The sequence below is a fragment of the Pollicipes pollicipes genome, unplaced genomic scaffold (genome assembly GCF_011947565.3).
Source record: "Pollicipes pollicipes isolate AB1234 unplaced genomic scaffold, Ppol_2.1 Scaffold_3447;HRSCAF=4054_pilon_pilon_pilon, whole genome shotgun sequence".
In the NCBI taxonomy this organism is placed as follows: domain Eukaryota; kingdom Metazoa; phylum Arthropoda; class Thecostraca; order Pollicipedomorpha; family Pollicipedidae; genus Pollicipes; species Pollicipes pollicipes.
Window position 1 is genome coordinate 16,249,303 of NW_023596297.1, and position 20,874 is coordinate 16,270,176.

The 20,874-nt window shown below is 54.2% G+C and overlaps 1 protein-coding gene across 1 annotated transcript; it reads left to right on the forward strand.

Moving 5' to 3' along the window:
• Positions 1 to 542: 542 nt before the first annotated feature.
• LOC119091767 (protein croquemort) lies at positions 543 to 20,579 on the forward strand. Its single transcript, XM_037214636.1, has 8 exons — positions 543 to 699; positions 9,349 to 9,490; positions 10,718 to 10,930; positions 14,977 to 15,185; positions 15,498 to 15,640; positions 17,904 to 18,052; positions 18,577 to 18,650; positions 20,291 to 20,579. Exons 1-8 carry the CDS (start codon positions 587 to 589, stop codon positions 20,562 to 20,564), a joined length of 1,317 nt encoding a protein of 438 aa, XP_037070531.1. The 5' UTR covers positions 543 to 586; the 3' UTR covers positions 20,565 to 20,579.
• The last annotated feature ends 295 nt before the right edge of the window (positions 20,580 to 20,874 follow it).

The window sequence follows — 20,874 nt, forward strand, 5'->3', positions numbered from 1 at the left end:
GCTCTGTCCACTGGCGGGGGAATTGTGCGCGCGCCCTGTTGGCGACAGGGCGCGGTGCGTGTGCCATCTTCCTCGTTGTTGCATGTATGACTAAGCCAGCCGGCTTGGCGTGCTATTCGCGGGGTCTGGTTTTCCTCGCTAGCTGGTATTACGCTCCCGGCGTTCGCGGCTCATATCTTGTCCGTTCATCTGTATGAACGGATATATGTTACGTTGGTGCAAGCGAGGGCTGCATGAGAAGCCTGCTGTGCAAGAGAGTGCGTTTGATGACGTTTGGTGTGTAAGAAGCGTCTGCAGTCGGAACGCTTCAAAATGCTGCGCTAGCTGGAGGCACCCGGCGCCGCTCGTGTGTGCCGCACCGCACATCCTTGTACTGTCTTCCGCAGTTTATGGATGTGCGGTGGGGCACCTTTCACGCATGGCGGTAGTCTATAAATGTCTCATTTTTCAAGTTTTTCAGATAACACTAATTTATTGTAGCTCCACACATGTTTTGGAACTGTTTCGTTTTCATCGCTCGTGTTTGGTACTTGCGTAGAAGCTGGAGCTGACACCATCGTCGGAGGGCTACAGCTTCTGGCACACGATGGACGTCCCCATCTACATGAAGTTCTACTTCTGGAACGTCACGAATGCTGATGACGTCATTGGTAAAAAGGCGAAACCAATTCTGGAGGAGCTGGGGCCATACGTGTACAGGTGAGTGCCGCTTACTGACACGATGCTGCGGCGTGCCCTATGCGTGCGTACACGCATGTGATCACGTGGCTGGCGAATGCACTTGTGTTCAATGTGACTGACAATATTTTGTTATCTCCATATCAGATTTTAATCATGCATCCACCACTAATGCTACAACTTTTGTGTGATGTGTAGTGTTGCATTAAAAGCATTAGATTGCACAAGTAGCACATCGTACATAATGCATGAGAAATTCTGTCGTTTGCTCTCTAAAAACTCGAGAACGGTCGGCGCTAGCCCGCGAAACCTCAACTGATTTGAATTAAATCAGCGTGGCGAGGAAAAGGGTTATGTCACACTTCGGTGCCCGCCGGGCTACCATGCGTGGCGCGGTTCGATGAAACCCGCCCCATGGGTAAGCATTGGCGACGGTCGACTCCGCGTCATTTCAAACTTAGAGAAGCGGGCAATATCGGCTGCCGTGTGCTCATTGATTTCGTTTCGGCCTGTTGTGAAGAGCCGGCTGGAGTTAACACCGGCATACAGCGATCAGAAGAACCCACTGAGATTAAGGATGGTTCCAAAAAGGGATTCCTACAAGATTGTTGATCCGTGGCGTCACTGGGATCACAGCGTGACGAATATAAGTAGCGAAAAGAGCAGCACTAAGTATCTCGCCACCACGATATATGCACCAAAACAAATAAATAGTAGGACAGTTCATCATCCAACAACTACGAGTTGGCACAGGCCAGATCCCGAGACTAGACAGACAAACCGAGCTTCCTTCTGGCGAAAACGTCGAATTTGTAAACGGCTTCCTGGCCAAGGTCTTCCGGACCTGGAAGAACGGCACTAAGGTGCGACCCGGCTCAGTGATCCGACTGGTCCGGCCTGGCTCAGTAGGTCGTCCTAGCGCCGAAGGACTTTGCCGCTGATAATATGGGAGCATCGTCGAGAGACAAGGATCTGCAAGTCGGTGAACACTGGCCCACACCCAGAGGAAGCTTTGCAATATCCATTGGAACTTCGGGCAACCGAGAGCGATCAGGAATGCCATCACACAACTTGTGTTCAATCAAGGCACTCATGCTCGTACGAAAGTGGATCCCCAAACTTTGGACTGGCGACCACCGCGACAGGCGAGACCAGGGGTGCCAGGGTCTTCATCTCGAGAATCCCGGAAATCTCGTCTAACGTGCGCTTAAAACTCAAACGGATCCAAAGTCGTGTCAACCAGACCTACACCATTACTATGAGCAAGAGTCAAGACCAATCCCTGAAGGTGACGGATCTTAACATGGCTGAGCCAGTGTTCTTCCGGGTTCAGTTTTATGTTGGCAGCTCCAAAATGAACGGCCGCCGACCAGGTCATCCTGCTCCAGGAGGGTAAGACCGAGAATGTGGTGTACAGGAAAGCACTGCATCCGTTAATAAATACGGCAACCGTAAGAATTGTTGGAGCAGGGATTCAGCCGGAACAGAACCGCAGCGCGCCCCGGTGTCCAGCTTGGCATTGCCCATCACAGTATGGCGCCGTGCATGGTCTCGGCTACTCAGCTCTGGAGCTGTCCGCTGCCAGGAGTGTCCGAGCCGGGTAGCGGACCGTAATGCGGTACCTTGGAGGGGCGCGTGAGCCCACTAACTGGTCAGCTGTCATTCAACGCTGCAGTGGGACGGGCTGGCCTGTTTTGTGTCAGAAATCCTTGGTAGGTGAGGTGAGACTTGTCCGTAAATTATGCGATCATATGTTATGGTTTGCCCATAGTTTCCTTGAAGATGAATGTCTGGCGGTGTCGTGTTTTGAGATCCAGGTCGGACCAATTTTCAGTCTTAAAACCAAATCCAACTATTCCGATTAATGCCCTTGCATTATATCTGCCTTGATTACCGTCTTATCATAGGAAGTCCAAGCTAGTAGCTTGCAGGATTGCCCCATGGAAGAAAGCCGTAGTTCTTCCAGTTCTATATCGTTGTCATGCGTGGCAACGTGTATCAATAGTAGGGTGGTAGACGTTGCCTTGTGTAGCGAGGCCATTCACGCTATACTTGTCCACTTCATATGGGGGTGAGTTCGTCGTCTCATGTTTCGTCAGCAGTGCCGGCGATGTTGACTCAGCGTTGGTTTCAATAATGTTTTTGCGTGATGGGCGGCATGTCCGTGCTCGAACTTGCAACCTGGGTTCCTGTGGAGGGTCACTTCGAGCGTCACAGGTCTCGACTTAGTACCCGCAGGCAGCAGTGGGATCAGGCCCCGAATGAGTGCTCATGAAAGCGCCCACTCCACCGGCCGGGTCTCGAGTGCTCAGGCGGGTCACTGTCGGTGATTGTCGAGCGACGTCGATTTGGTGGAGAGCTGCTGCGGGCTTTTTTCTGAGGGGTACAAGGTCCCTGGCAAACGCATGTGCGGGAGAAAGGTCCTATTTGAAGTGCTCTCAAGTCATGGAACCTTGCGCGCCACACAAGTACATGGGGATTTTACGCGTCGCAACGACGTGCATTTATCTTGATCGCAGGCACGCGATCGCTCCCTGTCTCTACCTCTGTTAATAACTGCGTTTGTGAACGGAAAGCAAAAGGGCTTTGTGTTGCAGAAGTCTAGAGAAAATGAACGAGATTTGACAATAAGTATCACCACGGTTGAGAGTGGTGCTCCAGGCATCATAGGTGGCACCGTACAGCGCAGCCTTCCATCAGACCGCAACAGTATTTGCCATCAAAGCAGCCGGCCAAGCGAGTCCGAGGGCCAACTAACCGGGCATTGGGTAGCTTCCGCGGCCCGCGCCGATCGGGACTGACCCGCCCAGCAACACTTCTGGCGGGTTTATGTCCTTGCAGCCATCGTCAAAGAGCTGAAGAACATGGTTAGAACCAGGCTGCCGTCTTGGCACTTGGGCGTCACGTCGACACGATGCTAAGCGATACTGAAGGAGGACGAAAACGGACAATCTTACTGGCGAAACTGTGGGTTGATGCATACAGGCAATCGTGCTGTCGTGCGATTCACAGTTTGATGTGAGGTATCAGTAACTAGAGCAGAGAAAGACGTGAAACTCACCGCACAATGTAGATGAATGTACCAGTTACAACCTACAAGCAGATCTTGAAACAGTCCGACCCATGGGTGCGCCACCGATGAACCGGTAAGCGTCCAGCGTTTCCTTCTCCCACGCTGACTTCAAGTGCAAGAGGATGTGGTCTAAATCGAGCTACAGTACAACACAGTGTAACGCTCCACGGCTGTCTTCGGCCGGCGCGGGTGGTGGGTGACAATCGACGATGTCGTGGACCGCACACGCTGGGTCTGCACTGGTGCATTAACGGAGCCCTACGTCAAAAGCACGTGCTAAAACACATGAAACTACCCGCCGTTATAATCAGAACTGCACAATAAACACGCCTGTTTGTGGTTCCTGCCGCTATAGGACATGATCTGGTAACTATGACCATGTAAAGCTGAACACGCTCGATGCTGCGGAAAATGTGACCTATGACCCGACATAATTAGGTCAAATGTCGGCCTACCAACAACAAAGTTTCACCAATCGAGCCATCTCGTCGAGACCAATCTTCGGCCGTTTTACGCTAGACTTTATCCTTCTAAGTTTGGAAACGGCAGCGGGGGGGGGGGGGGCGGAGTATCCACCCCTGCTATCAGTCCGCTTCACAAAAAATGGCGTATCAGGGCAGGGCGCTATCATTCGTCATTTCTCTCACTAGTGACTTGCGTTCTCTCTTTCATGTCACAAGTCATGTTCACGTGCACTGAGTTCGTAACCATTGAACTAACAACCTCAGCTTGCCGGGTTGTAGTTTCCTTATCAATAGTAGTCCCCCAAACTTAAACTCCAGCCTCCCCAACTTTGCGAAGCAAGTGGGCAAATCCGTGGAAAACTCGCTTGGCGGCGTACTTTTGAGGAAGATCTCATACATTTTAACTGCTCAGTCACCCTAGTCAACACCTTTTTATGAAACACTCCACTGTTATGTTATCTGCATTTTGTGGCAGCACGAGTGCTGCGACGTCCTGTTCATCACGGATGTGCTGACATCAGAAACGCAAAGGTCCCACACATGTGGTATACCCACTCGCCGCCCCCCCCCCCCCCACACACAAAAACTTTGACAAGGGAACGGGCTAAATCCGTTATAAAGTTATTTGTTGTCGTAATTTGGTGGTAATAGGGTTATTTTCACTGTTCAGCTCACCGCCACCAACTAATTTTGCAAAACTACACCCCTATAGTGTCTGCAGGTTTGTTTTTGATCAGTCAGGATATATGGGTTCTATGTGTTATAGGAGGTATTACGCGCTATTTTATTCACTCTTTTCACTGTCGCTCATCATTTTTGACCGTGATAGGCAAGACCACCTTTTATTTCAAACTCTGAACAGTTAGTTTGAGGGAATCCGGTTGTGGTAATCTGGCCAGAGCCACACGCTTGAAAGTACTAGAAGTACGACTATGTAATCCGCTCATCTCGCTCAGCATCGCTGCCTGCTTATCTTCGAGTTGACCTCAAAACTCTTCCGTCGGCGCTGCTACCGTGCTGTTGCGCTGTTATTATAGGGCTCTGGCTGTCATCCGTCACGCACCCGTAGAAATGTATGTTGTTTACGTGCGGTATTTCGCGGGTCTGGCAGCCCAGCGAAAAAAAACTCCTCTCAATTGGTAACTTTGCAGTAGATTTTCTCCACCAGTGGCTTATTGATGTCCACCGGATTAAATACGCCTTCACCTCTACCGGCGCGAATGAAAGAACATTTGTAGTTGGCCCAGAGGGTAAGGGCTTGTTACCGAGAAACGCAGGGGTTGAAGTTTGAACCATTGCGTGACGTGGATGATGTGATACTCCCATTCCCAAAGCCAAAGTGCGCCTCAAAAAGAAACACTACTGTAAACTGTGTATGATAGAAATTACGGCCATGGTATAACGTCTCGTTTACTTCACGGGATAACGGCCTCATGTTCGCTTATATTTGTGTTTAAACAGTGTTGCAAGCTTTGTAACATTCATTACGCAAATAATTTGACACATTAGTGTGCTGCAATCATGATAGAACACGCCGTCGGAAAAAGCAACGTAAATGGAATGTAGGGAGTCCAATGAAATTTCTTCCGCAGGGTCGGCGGTTACTTCAAATTAAAACTCTGAGCTATTCAAGAGGATTTCGAGAAAACTGATATTACTGACCGAATCGAACGCGTGCGATGTAAAATTAAGTGAGAAGTACAAAAAAGATGGGACACACCTTTAAAAATGACTGGAGGAGGCACTCTTACCTTTTAGCTCGATATTTGACTGTAGATATCACTAGATAGACGCGCCCCGTTTAAGATATGAGATCTGGTTTCTAAGATTCGTTCCCTAAATCTTAAGGATTGTAGTTAAAAGAGTGATCGTCCTGATTTTCATGTTGCCAGATTGGCATCGATTGCATCACTTAAACGTTGAATAAGTTTACGTGGGTGCACAAAATCTCCACGAAATAGCTAACGAACTGGGTTTCAAAGTTACTGTACTGGAGAGCATTGCGGCAGTCTGTAGTAGCCGAATTGTATTGAAAACTGTAGTCCTAAACTATCTCCGGAGCACCCAATCGTACGCGGTCTCTGGCCGTGGCTTTATGCGCTGTAGATTAGTGTCTTTCCAAACGCGCGCGCCAAAAGTAGCAACGTTACAGGACCGCGAGCTCAAGCGTTGGCCGAGATAGAGGCCTACAGGTCGGCCATGATTGTTGCTGTGAAGAGGACTGTTTGCAGAGTATGTAGGTACGTACAGCGTATGACAAATACTTTTCAGTGGTTCCATGAGCATTATTAATGCTTAGTGTTGGTAGTGTGTCCACAGCTGTGGCCAAGCTTTATAGGGGAAAATGTTATGCACTGCAGGATGTCGGTGCGCATTTGGTTTTACGCATTTGGTTCACGTTTTGGCATCGGATGCTTCCAGCCTGGTCTCAGCTAACGGCAACTGTCACCCGGTATGTCTGTGGGCGTATGCGGTCAACAAAGGGGGCATACGCAGTCTCCGTCAGCGGACCGTCGGCGAGTGCGGTCTCCGTCAGTCACTCTTCTGCAGCTGTCAGTGAGATAGACAGGAATGTGGACAAGAGGACCACGTTTACCAATGTGAAAGGGCTTGCGTGCAAAACACACGGAGTCTGGGGCGCCTCGAAATGGTTGTTGTCTCATAAAGCGTGCGCATGTAGTTTTGGGTATGCGTCCTGAGATAGTGGCTCCCGAAATGGCTGATGTCCTTTAAAAAAACCTTCATTAAGTAACCTTTTAAAGTGTATCATTTGTATTTGACGATCAAATATTACAGGCATGTCACAGAACCTCGTAAATATTAAATGAATTTAACGAAGCGTCGTAAAATATTAAATTAATGTAACGGGGCCGGAACATGTCAGCGCCACTCAAAACCTTCATGTCACACTTGACACCACGCTCCTGTTACCTCCTCATATCTGAGGCATAGTAAAATGAAGCAAGCATTTGGCCCTCTTATTCGGTCGTTTGTGGCAATTTCAGGCAGTTTAAATTTTAGCTGATAAGTCTTGTAGGCTGCATATTGCGCCACTAACGCAGCGCTGTATTGGGGTACGATATTGTGATTTTGACGGATGTGACGAAGTCACACAAGGCCGGTGAACTGGGCTGGTGTCCAATTGTCACATTTGGCTCGTAACTCACGTTTGGATTTGGCACTTCTCCGTCTCCCAGTCACCTCCTGCATCATCCCAAAATGTCATCTTAGGTTCCCGAAAAGTGCAGCACGATCCTTTATTCATGAGAGACGTAGGTCGATGGAGCTTCGATTAATAAATTCTGCTCAAGTGTTGCTCTTATATTTCCCGCCAGGACCGAACCGGACACGTGCGTTATACACTCGTACGCCGCCCACCTTGCCGTGAGCACAGGGAACGACGATCTTCTCTATCGACTGCTGAGAACGCTGTACTCTTCGATAGGAGTGAGTTAGATTTGCGGTTAGACCAATCACAGGTCCGCGCACCGGCGTGTGCTGCAAACAAGTAAGATCCGCAGGCCCTCTCGGTCACGGGCTTTGAGCGCAGCGATAACAGTTTGCACACCGCACATTTGGCTAGGCGTGGCAAGGTGCAGGACATTCCGTGCGAGACACATGGTCATGCTTTTGGGGATCAGTAACTAAGCTGACAGCGAAGTAAGCGACTATCCGCAGTCTAGTGGCGTTAACAGCTGACCCTGGCCAAAAACTGCAACGCAGTACCTCGCGCACGGGATAACGAGACGCAGCACGATGGTCAGCGTCACTCTTTGTGTAAGGAAACGTCTCGAGTGGCGTAGACCGATCAGGGGGCCGTTGCGCTTACGGACGGTATCACTGACGTGGGCGTCCCAGCTCAGGTGGTGGTCAAATACCACACACAAGGTTCTTTACGGCCAGGCCCTCCCGCACGGTCTCCCCACCGACCCGTACACTGACAGGGGAAAGTCCGCTGCTGTTCCGTCTGGAGCCAAGGGAAGAATGTCGGTTTAGGATGCGTGGAGCTGGAGGCAGTAGACTGTGAGGCTGTCTCGTCCGGCGAAGGCTCGCGAATGACGACCGTCGGGCGAGGCTCGCGTGTCAGGAACACAACACCAGTGCTGCTGGGAAATGTCTGGGCGGTGTTTCATATGTACCTCTCGTGAGACTTTATCGCAGGGGAATTTCGGATTTCAAAGGTAAGATTTGACTCAAGATTGCAGGCGTGATTCGGAGTCTCGCCGGCCGAGCGGCATGAGCCTGGCCGGCCTTGGCTTCTCCGGCCGGTTCCTGCAAAGCCAGTCGTGCCGGATGAGACAATCCTGGCGTACTTGCAGCGCAGCTTAAGCTTTGTTCCTGTTGCCTCTTAATAGCGTGTCATATGTACAGGAAAAATAATGGTCTTGTTCCTGGACCGCAGTAGATGTATTTTGTGAGCCGTGCCCATGCCAGGCTTTATCTCTCGTAATGCGACTGGTATTACTCTTTAAAAATACAAAATGTAGAGTGCATGGCCAAGCGCGATTGTATATTTAAGATGCCCTTTTTCTCTGGTGATAGCCGCTGCGTATGGTGGTGGTAAACCCTCTAAATGACCTTGACGACATGTCAGTATGGCGTATACGTGGAAATGGAATCAACGTGGCAATAGCACTGCCACGAGCATTGAACCTCAGTGCATGCACGCGGTAGAAGCAGCCTTCAGCAGTGTCCATGTTGAAACCAAAACTGTGCGAGAATATTACAACTGAAATAGTACATGGTTGGCGAAAATAAAGGCGCGATGTATATCCGGGAACGATTGGTTTCCATGCTCATAACGCAAGATATTTTTGTCTTTTCGGCCGGCGCGATCTCTCGAAACAAGACGGTACGATGTCATAGCGGCGGCCGAGATACCACTCCCCCGGGCTGCGCTGCCGTCCCCGCACGACCCCTGTGTGATGGGCGGCTCCCGGCTGGCGCCGCCGCGACGCTCGGTCCGGCCGGCCGGCGGGCACCTGAGCCCAGCCGCCGGCCTGCTGACAGGGCGGGCGTCGCGTCCCGGCGGCCGGACCGGACATGCGCGAGCCGGCGCCGCTGGTGGCGAGCCGCGGGCCCGCCAGCTGCTGATGTTGTCCCGCCGCTGACGAGCCGAACCCCCCGTCACAGCGAGAAGCACCTGAAGGTGAACATGACCTGGAACGACAACGGCACGGTGACGTACATGCAGATCAAGACGTGGCACTTCGAGCCGGACATGTCGGTCGGCAGCCGGGACGACAACATCACCACGCTCAACGTGCCGTTGCTGGTGAGCTGGTGCCACCGGTGGTGGTGCGGTGCGGCCAACCGCGCTCAGCAGGTCCCGTCTGCCCGGCCCGCGAGATATCGGCAAGAGCTGCCATAACGTTGTAGGTATAAAAACTTAACTATTCTTTTTCACTGAACGCCGGACGAGGACCCATAAGATAAGAGAAGTCCTGTTGCCATGGTGTGGTGCATAAAACCTGCCTCGTCACCGAAGTCTGATCGGTTTTTTGCTCGTGGCTGAACTTGCACTCTTCACAAGGTGTCTGCGGAACCGGACACACCACACTGTGAGGTTGTCCGCCGGTGCTGCATTTCGGCTCCAATTAAATCCCATTCACCCACTCATCCCGGAACGGTAGCCAGTGGGATGCCGAGTAGGGTGCGCGGTGAAATCAGCCCGTGCGGTCTGCAGCATGCGTGTTCTCAGCCGACACGGCATATGTTTCATTTGTATTCCCACGCCGCCCGTCCGCGCAGGCCAGTACTTCATCGTCTCGGAGGCATTTTCACACGTCGAGAGATACATGTGAAATGCGTGATATATGTAAACACCAAGAAGTAATTAGCATATTTGCACTGCTCGGTACATGCGCTTAGTAATTAATGTCAGCGGCTTTGTGAGAGCTTCTGAAATTTTCCCACCGAAGCACACGACGCATGGCTGACCTGTCCTACAGCATCGCCCCCGATATGCCCAGTTGATCAGATGATATCCGCGGACAGCCGAGCAGGGGCAGCTCGCAACGCTCAGCTCACCGATGGCATACTGTTTTACCAAAACAAACGGTATGCTGGCATTTGTATTCCGGAAATGCGCCTAACATGGCGCTTCAGCACGCCGTCCATGCAGCTATGCTCCACATTTCCGGCATGATCGTAGGCCTGCTTCAGCCGGCTGAGGTCTGCGAGCCCCTGTGCTTTACTGCGTGCCCTCTCCCCACGCCTCCGTAATATTTGGATTCGAGGCGTTTCTCCGCGACCGTCGCCCGCCACTGGTGCCCCGAACGGGGCCGGGCTCACCCCTGACCTTGTGTTAGCACGCGCTTGTGTTAGGGTCTCGCTCACCCGTGACCCGAGACACGCGCCTGTCGTACTCGGGCCGGGCTCACCCGTGACCCGAGGTACGCACTTCTTGCGCTGGGGCCTCACTCACCCCTGACCCGAGACACGCGCCTGTCGTACTGGGGTCGCTCTCACCCTGACCCGAGACACGCATCTCTCGCTGCAGGCGGCCGCCGCCCTGATCCGGGACCTGAACGACTTCATGAAGGTCATGTTCAACGAGATGGTGAACTCCGTGGATACAAAACCATTCGTAACGCGCACGGTGCGTGAGTTCCTGTTCGACGGCTACGACGACCCGCTACTGGATGCCGCGTCCGTGCTCAAGTACCTGGTCAACATCTCCATACCGTTCGACAAGTTCGGTTGGTTTTACGGCGTGAGTTTCCGTTTGTCGAAGATAAACGCACAATCAGTTATCTTGATTTGTCGGATTCTTCGTATGGGAGCCGTCACCTGGCCTGGTGGAGGCTCATGACCATCACTCGGGATACAGTTGTGTGGTCGCACGTTGCCTGGCAACAACCGTCAACAGCTTAGCCCTGTGCTGATTGGAGAGTGGGACACGTTTTTGAGCAACGTGGTAGGTACAGCGTGCAACGTGACCTGATCTGAGCTGGCGTGACCTTACGTCAGCAGAGATGACGATAGTGCAGTAGAATACCACTGTGTTTCATATTCTTAATCTGACTGCGTACATAGTTGAACGTGGTTGCGCGGTAGCAGACTCGTGCTGGATGACGCAATAACTCCGAGTGGGCTTCTTTTTGTATGCGCCCGTTTACAAAGCTGTTTGGGGGCGAGTAAACAGAAAGTCTAATTTGTTTGAACTTTTGGTTTTTTCATGGAAGTCCCGGTCAGCAGCTTGCTGAGACTGGTCCAAAAGTTATCGCTTATACTCGCGTATGGTCCGCTTCGGTGTCTCTACCCTTGCGCGTTTGGTGGCGTCGGAGACGTCATAATTAAAAGAAAACATAAGTACGGTTGGCTCTCACAGGAAGTCGCTGCCTGCTCAGAATGACTATGCAGAGGCCGAGCGTAGTGAGCCGGTAATTTGCTAAGTTGTTTCCCAAGCACGAAGGAAAGCCGTGCTCCTGTAGTCATGTCATGACTGTCTGTCATGTCATGTCATGACTGACACACATACAGTCATGTGTGCCGTCATGAATTCGGTTATCAGTGGCCGCAGGAGGAATCGACGCTGGGAGCGCTGGTCAGACCTCAGTCGATTTCCATCCAGCTAGATGGGAGCACTGTCTGCAGTAGGCGTTCGGTTGTATACAAAGTCCCGACTTGGAGAGCACGCAAAAATGCACAACGGGCGGCTGGAGTGTACACCAACTGCCGATTTTAAGAGCACGTAAAGGAGTACAACGGACTGGAGGCGTCCTTGGTAGCTCTGGAGAAATAGTTCATAATGTTAAGTACATAATTAAGGCGCCATAGCTCAGCTTCGCCATAGCAAGCACAGCTCTCAGTGAAAAACGTGCTCTTCATGACCCGTCTCTGGGGACACTGTCGCTTGGCGAAGCGATCGGGGGGTGATATTTGGAAACAGCCCAGGAACGGCGTCCCTTGCCTGGTAGCGAGTTTTGACTATGTACCATGCGGGAGCGGGCTTGAGGCGGCAGTGCACTAGCAGAGGGTCCACCCTCCCCACGGCTCGCTGCGACTGTGCGGCGGGCGCCTGCGGAGGAGGGGAGCGAGCGGAGGAATATTTGATTAGCTTGCCATCGAAAGTAATTAATTGCGGTGAACACCGCAGATGTCAATCCGTGACACTGATGGCACAATACTGACGCGTCAAAGCACGAAACTGACGCATCAAGGCACGATGCTCACGTATCAAGGCGCGATACTGACGCATCAAGGCACGATACTGACGCATTAAGGCCATCCCGCCTAGACTGGAAAAATACACGTTCCGCCGAACATGTCCGGCGCGGCAGCGACATCGTGGCCGAAATCTCGGCGCGCACGTGCGCCGTAAAGTTCAGCTTTTGGAGTTCGGCGCACGGTGCCGCGAAGTTTAGCGCATGGAGAGCCACTAATTCAGGGAATTATGATGTTGAAGGGAAAATTGCGCACAAAATTACCTTAATGCATTTTTCACGTTGAAGTGATTCGAATATCAGCACTATATTACCACGCAGTCAAAGCGTTTACAGTACCCATGCACGTGATAATAAATTCGATTAATGTGGTGACTTAGCTCGGAGCGTGGCCTCTCTTCACCCGCGTGATAAAAATTCCATTAATTTGGTGACTTAGCTCGCAGCGTGTCCTCTCTTCACCCGCGAAGCACGTCACGCGTCACGCCTGCCTGTGACGGGTCGCCACCAGGCTGCGGCGGTTGGTGACGCCACGCCGTGGCTGCTGTGTGTCTCGGCCGGCGGGTGGTGATTGATTGTGCTGTGCCGACGCGACCTGGCAGTCGGCGCGTCGCCAGCTGGGCGGCTGCTGTGTGTCCCGGCTGGCGGGTGGTGATTGATCGTGCTGTGCTGGCGCGACCTGGCAGTCGCCAGCGGGGCGACTGATGTGGATGTCTGAGACGGCGGCGGCAGACAACGGTGCCGTTGGCGGCAGGGTTTCAGGGGACAGGGTTGTTGCCGTCGTCAGGTCGACGACAACGGTCAGTGCGCTCGTGTGGATATGGACGTTGTTCTCGTGGGTGTTCTCACCCCGAGCACGAAGACTGTGTTTGCGCTATCGGCCATGCGCCGGATGCATTGGGTTGCCAACCGCGGAATTGTGACAGTGAAGGGTCGTTGGGTTTTGTGGAGGACAGTGCTCTTAGCCGCTCCATCTCCACTCGACTGTCTTCGCCCCACTTCAGCCGACACTAGCAGCTGACGGGCGGTATCGCCCACTTGGAGGCCGTTACGACGACGGACCTGACGGCCGTGGCCGGTGACGGGGCTCCCTGTCGGCCTGGTCGGCCCACTAGCCCGACACACCGCCCACACAAACACACAGGCACGCGCGGCAGCGACCGGGTCGGACCGCGTGATAATGAGTCACTGGAGCCGCCGCCGCTACCGCTTCCGCCACTAGAGCCCACGCGCCCGCCGCGGATGTGGGCAGGGTCGCGGCGGCCGCAGTCAGAGCTCGCGAGCAAGGTCGGCTGCTGCTCACTTGCTCGACGGACGCGCTGTGGACGACATTTTGGTCGGACAATGGAACGCTTGTACGCAGGGATGAAACTTGGTATCCCGTGGGGGGGGGGGGGGGGGAGCATGCCCTCTCAATCCTTAACTGCCTCCCCCGCCTCGTGTTGGGTAGGGCCCCAGAAGTATTGGACAGCGATCCACAATGTGGAACCCGGCATCCAATACTTAGCAGATCGTAAAGATTAAGATGATTGAAAGCTTGGAAAAATGGGAAGCTATTTGAAATTCAAGTTTGTAGTCTTATGTTTCGTAAGATGTGGAAAAATTATTACTGAACTATCGGTTCAAAGGGTGCTTGTGCTGTGCAGGTGAAGTGAGACACAAACGCCGCATTTTAGACAGCTGTGAGTGAATACCGATGCAAGCGCCTCTTTGCAATTGGCCTCGTGCTGCTCCAGTCACTGGTCGAGCGATGGGTGCCCCACAGCCACAGTGGAAGCCATATGGAAACTTTGACCGTTTCGTTCGATGACAGTGGCTCATGGAATTTACCGTGCGCGTCGTCCGACCCAACCGAAATGCAGAAGGTTAACCGTCAGCTGGCCAAAGATGGCGGTCTGGCGGGGGGGGGGGGGGGGGGTTGCAGAGGCGGTTGTGGAGACTTCAGTAGGGGAGTAATGGCGATTTGCGACGCTGCTGGTAATCACAACTTGTTAACATAAATTACACTTGCGAAACTTGCGGTCTAGTGACTCAGGCTCAGGTTTAGGTGCTTATCTACTTGTGTCGTTCCTGGACCTCGGTTTCATTTTAAGCAGGTTGGTCATGTATCATTTGTGGTACCGCAAACAGCCGTTCTGTCGTATGTGGTGCGGAATGTAGTCACATTATGTGGCCGAACGAAGAAATATGTCACATCCTATAACTCCTGTATCTGCGTGTATCGAGACTACGCGTGATGCATAAACGTTGAGGGTATTTTAAGGCAGCGCTTGTTTGCCGGAGGATATGTATTGTTGATTTTTTAACGAAACCTTTTTAAGTCAAATATGTCCTGAACGCTGGAAAGATGAAAACTTTTGATTTGTTGCACCTTTTTTGTGGACATGCGCCTAGACGTCATGTTATTGCGTGACGCAGCGTTATTCTGCTACTTCTGCTGTTCGTGTATACCAAACCCATTGACGTGTGTCGCCCGCCGCCCAGCGGCCCTTCAGCTGGATCGCGGGGTGTTCGGCGTACCGTTTCGGCCTGCTGTCGGCGTCGCGTGCAGTCGCATACCGCCCTCCACCGACCGTAACCCGCGTGTCCGCAGAGGAACGGCACCAACTACTACGACGGCGTGTTCAACATGGACACGGGCCGGACGGTGTCCCAGCTGGGTGACCTGCACTTCTGGAACAACACCAACACTACGACGGCGTTCGACGCGCCCTGCAACATGGTCAACGGCTCGGCCGGCGAGCTCTTCCACCCGCGGCTCGACAAGACGTACATCGAGCTGTACTCGACGGACATCTGCCGGTACGGCCGCTTGCTGGTGGGCGGGTGTCGGGGTGCGGTCGCGGTGGGGTACTGTGACGCTGGCCGGGCGGGGTGTTGGTTGGGGTCCTGCTCGTGCCGGCTCAGAGGTGCGAGTCGGGTCTGTCTTGTCCAGGTCAGGCGTGCGGTAACGTGTGGCAAGATCGAACCTTTGTGGCGCTGAGCACAGTTGCACCTGTATGGCGTGTGGTAGGGGCTAGATAGCAACGATGCAGCCGGCTTGGCTGCTCTGAGTCGGGCGCAGACGCCGCTGCAGCCTCTTCTCTAACATTGCTGCTCTATGATATGTTGCAGGTCACTCCGCGTTCCCTACAAAGAGCCGACATCCAAATACGAGTTAGGCGGTAACAGGTACCAGGCTGATGAGATGATGTTCGCCAGGCCCGATACGAACCCCGACAACTGGTGTTTCTGCAACGGAGAATGCCCCCCTGCAGGTGTGTGCCCGTGCAAGGGCCTATTGCTTAGTCGTTTGCACTTCATTGATCGTCGCTGGTAGTTGTCTCAATCCGATGCAATTTCCTATCTCGTCGGAAAGGGATTGGGACCGCCAAAAAAGTGGTCGAATTCGGTTTGTTTTTAAGCCAGGTGAAGGCTCCCGGTCTCTTTAGCCTTCACCCACAACCCCTTTGCCAACGTTCTACGTAATAAAAGGTACTTCTGCATTTTCGCCCCACAGGGAACCCGCTTTAAGCCCAAAATTTGCGATATTTGTGCAGCGTACATATAAACCTCCGGACAGTATGGAGTGATGAGAGTATGACGAGAGTATGAGTATGAGACGGAGAGAATGATGAGTATGAGGGAATATGATGAGACGGAGAGTATAGAGTGATGAGAATTAGCACAGGGTATGTCGTAAATTACTGATAACGTAGTTGAGAAACTATTTTTATTTAGGTGCGGTCCCTTTAATGTGCCTGACTACGTTTCGCCTCTTAGAGTGCGGTTCGACATGATGGTTTTGTTGCGAATACTTTTACGTGTCTGTTGAAAGGATCGTCTCGGAGGACTTAAAGGTCCCCGGCGACGTCAGACATGTTTGTCGGCTTTCTAATGCACACCACGACTTCGACCGTCCTTTCATAGTGATGCAGGCGACGCCGATTGCAAAAGAAGCCAGCGATTGGTCGGTGCGCTGTCGCTGTCATTTGCAGAAGTCGGACATTCCCATTACTGCACCTTCGATGTAGCCGCTGACATTTTGCCTGTCGGCGTTCACGGTCAGACACTGGGTTGTTTGCGCCAGGACTACTGCTGACGCGTGTCTCCGAGAAAAGTGTCTCAGCTAAAACGCTAGTCAAAGCTCCCTGTACCTGTCAAACATACATCCTCTCGCCCGTTTGATGTATGCCTCGGCGCGCGCCATCCCCTCCTGTGTGGGCTACTACAAACGGCGCCGATGTTAAAACAACCGCTTGTCGCGTAATTTCCTCCGACCCGTGCTCCTGGTATGTTACGTGTCATCGACTTGGTGACGTGCCGCAAATCCATCGAGTTCATACGAACGACGTCGGTGTGACGGTGCCGGCCCGCTCTCCCTTAGGACCAGCCGTGTCCCAGCCGTGCCGCTCCGCCGTGTCGCGCACGTCCCGCTGTGACGTGCCGGCACGTCTCGCGGTGACATGCCGGCACGTCTGCGGCGCGGCCTGATTGGGCGGGGACCGTCTTCTGACTGTGTCGTCATCAAGGCCCTGACCGTGTGCAAATGCTGGCACACAACACGCTGACATGCCCCCGACATATGTGGTGACTTGTTGGCATGCAAAGGATGATAAATAGGCAAAGCCCTTACGTGATGGATGTAGGGCTGAGACAGTAACTTACGAAGCAGGCGACTGCGAGTAGGGGGTTCTTGGTTCAAGTGATGGCAAACCGCAGCGCTGCATACGAAGTAGGTGATGCGGGCAGCGATCAGCATCATCAACCATGTCCATCGATGGATATTTGCCCATGATAAGGTGGGGAAACGTGCGAGGTCTTGGTCAAGCTCTTGGCTCTTGGCCGCATGTTTACGCTTCATCACGACTGTGTCCTGTGGGCCGTGACCGGTGTCCTGTGGGCCGTGACCGGTGTCCTGTTGGCCATGACCGGTCTCCTGTGGGCCGTGACCGGTGCCCTGTGGGCCATGACCGGTCTCCTGTGGGCCATGACCGGTGTCCTGTGGGCCGTGACCGGTGCCCTGTGGGCCATGACCGGTGCCCTGTGGGCCATGACCGGTGTCCTGTTGGCCATGACCGGTCTCCTGTGGGCCGTGGCCGGTGTCCTGTGGGCCGTGACCGGTGCCCTGTGGGCCATGACCGGTGTCCTGTTGGCCATGACCGGTCTCCTGTGGGCCGTGGCCAGTGTCCTGTGAGTCATGACCGGTGTCCTGTGGACTAGACCGCTGTCTTGCGGGCCGTGGCTGGTGTCCTGTGGGGCGTGGTCGGTGTCCTATGCTCCATGGCCGGTGTCCTGTGGGCCATAAACGGTGTCTTGTGGGCTGTGACCGATGTCCAGTGATGACCGTGCGTACAGTGATCTGCGCCCGAGGGAGAACGCCCCAGATGTCCGGCGTTGATGTTGCGCGGTGACGTCCATATCTCGTGTTTTTCGTCTGACGGCGTCCTTGTCGGATGGTGACCGTGCCCGGTGGTGTCCGCGTCCGGTGTCCGTGTCCGTCCGATCGTGTCCGTGTGACCGCGCCGCTGACGGCCGCAGGGCTGCTGAACGAGACGCTGTGTCGGTTCGGCGTGCCGGCCTTCGTCTCCTTCCCGCACATGCTGTACGCCGACCCGGCCGTCATCGGCCAGACGGTGGGCCAGCGGCCCAACGAGTCGCTCCACAACTTTCACATCGATCTGGAGCCGGTGAGTGCACGGCTGGTGATGTCACTGGAGCCGGTGAGTGCGCGGCTGGTGACGTCACTGGAGCCGGTGAGTGCGCGGCCGGTGATGTCACTGGAGCCAGTGAATGTGCGGCTGGTGACGTCACTGAAGCCGGTGAGTGCGTGGATGGTGGCGTCACTGGAGCCGGTGAGTGCGTGGCTGGTGATGTCACAGGACCCGGTGAGTGCGCGGCTGGTGGTGCCGCCAGCTCTGGCGAGTTGGCCCAGGACGCGCTGTGCGTCCCGGGGGGACGTGACGACGGCGACCGGGCGGCGGTGCCGCGGCTTGCGCGGACGACAACAGGAGGATGGACCACTCCTCCAGGACGTCGGAAAAACTCTGTGCTGGGCGGTGCCTAGGCCTGGGAGGTGGTCGGCCAGCCATGTTGTTTGGGGCGCTGAGCAAGGGCGTGCGTGCGTGCGCCGCGATCGTCTTTGAGGCTGTGTCCAGCGTGGTGTCCGGTGTCGCACTGCCGGTGTTTGACGGCGGGCCGGCTTTGTCGACAGCTGACGGGGGTGCCGCTCTCGGTGCGCGCCCGGTTCCAGATCAACATGCTGCTCAAGCCCAACAGTGACGTGACGTGAGTACTGCTCTGTCGACGTCCTCAGCTTTCGCCTCCGTCAGCTCTCAAAGCACCCCCACCCCTCTCCCCCTCCACCAGCTCTCGACCCCCTCAGCTTTCGCCTCCGTCAGCCCTCAAAGCACTCCCACTCCTCTCCCCCTCCATCAGCTCTTGACCCCCTCAGCTTTCGCCTCCGTCAGCTCCCAAAACGGACTCCCCTCCCTTCCCCTCTATCAGCTGTCGACCCCGTCAGCTTCCGCCTCCGTCAGCTCCCATCCCTTCCTGTCCCTCAGCTTTCGACCCCCTAAACGCTCGACCCCCTTAGTTCTCACCCCCCCCCCCGCCATCTCTCGACTCCCTCAGCTTTCGAGTCCTTCAGCTTTCCACCCTGTCAGCTCTCGACCCGACCCGCTCAGTTTTTACCCCCTCAGCTCTGTACCCCCGCAGCTGCCGACCGGGTCCTATTCACCGATCGGTCGTGCGCCACTCACCACCGGGCTGCTCTCTTTCAAAGCGTCGCTCAAGGACGGCGGCCGTTGAGAAGTGTGTGTTGCCTTGCTGATATTGGCCCGGTGCTGAACTTTGCGCTGCACGCAGACTTTGCACCTTTTTAACCTTGAACGGCTGCGCTTTTATGCTCTCAGTTCAAGGCAGGTTAAAATGTTGGCTAACCTTGGTGTAAAGTAACAGCTACTTACTTTCATGCGGATTTGTGACAAGGTATAGAGAACTCGGCTAAATATTCGCGAAGTAAGGGTCGTGTTTGTTTTGGTATTCGGCGTCCAGTTCCCATGTCATCTAAACCTCCTCCGCAGGCCAATCTCACCGAGTTATTCACAGTGGTGGGGTATTTTTTCAGTCACTGTTTGAAGTTCAGGACAAGATCAAAAGATGGGCAACCACATATCGTTCAAAATGATGGGCCCCATGCAAGCGCTTCAGGGACGAAAACGTTGTTATCCGGACTGAGGTCCGTCAAGATCTCTATAACTCTCAGATCTCTATAACTCTCGAAATCATCCTTATAGGCCGAAATTGTGGTCAAGTGACATATCGACCAAACTGATGACTCCCAATAAGGCTCTATCAACCCACTTCTTTCCTGTGTTCTTTTCTTTTTTGTCAAGGATTAAATGGCATGATTTTGTTTTGACAACGGTGACCCTGATAGCAAAACGTCATGACCTCAGGTTTGTGAATGTCTGTAAGAACTGTTGAGAGAAGGAAGAGAATCAATACCTGAAAACTTTGGGTGAAATCGCAACTTGACGCTGAATGTGAACACCGATACCACGTTCCACTTTACACACATCTCGGCTGAAGACTTACAGTAAAATCCTAGCTTCGCTGGGTGCTAGAACCGAAGATCCTCACCATACACATGTCCACGAACACTCCCGCATGTCCTCTCACTTTGTACTTCCACGCCACGGGTCCAGGCCACAACTCATTTAATAAGGTGCGCTAGCCACGTTCACGGTGCTGAGGAAAACCGATTCAACTTAGAACCGTTTCAATCTGCACGCAAGACAGGTACTTCCGGCGTGTTAGTGTTATACTTTCTAATGCTTTATTGAAACGGCTCTGTGGTGAGCGCGCCTCTGTTCACTGACGCCTCCCGTAACCGGTGGTTTGACATCGCGTATTCCGCGCCGCAGGATCCTTTACGACGTGCCGACCGTGTACCTGCCAATGCTCTGGTTCGACAACGCCGTGGACACGACGCCCGACATCGCCGCCCAGTTCGTCACCATCGTGGAGACGGTGCCGACGATCATGTCAGCCAGCAGCTTCGCGCTGCTGGGGCTGGGCGCTGCGCTGCTGGTGTGCGCCGCGCTGCTGCTGGTGGCGCTGCGCTCGCGACAGCCGCGGCCTGGCGAAGAGCCGCTGACCGCCAGCAGCACGGGCAGCAGCCTGGCGAGCGCGCGTTGACGCTGTCGACCAGCGCTGCTGCGTCTGGCAGCGCGCGTCCGGCTGCTGGGCGGCCGGCCGTGATCGGCCAGCGCTGCTCGGCGGCCGTGGTGCAGCCCTCCGGCGGGTTGTATGGGATCTATGGCGGCCGCAGCGGCGCCCGGCGCCCGGCAGCCTGCGCTGGCCTCCGGCGGGCGGCGGGTCGTTGTCGGCCCCAGCCGGCGCCGCGGTCGGACTAATGGGACTTGATCGGGATGAGCTCACATGAAGAGGACGGCGCGCTGTCATGAGGGATCTAGTCAGAGGCCCGCTGGGGTCACATCATGATGAC

Bases quoted from the DNA above. Each gene is read 5' to 3' on its own strand.
- LOC119091767 (XM_037214636.1), top strand. From the start codon at position 587: ATGGACGTCCCCATCTACATGAAGTTCTACTTCTGGAACGTCACGAAT. The intron at 15,641-17,903 runs GTGTGTGCCCGT...TGACGGCCGCAG, and splicing joins CGGAGAATGCCCCCCTGCAG to GGCTGCTGAACGAGACGCTG. The intron at 18,651-20,290 runs GTGAGTACTGCT...TCCGCGCCGCAG, and splicing joins AAGCCCAACAGTGACGTGAC to GATCCTTTACGACGTGCCGA.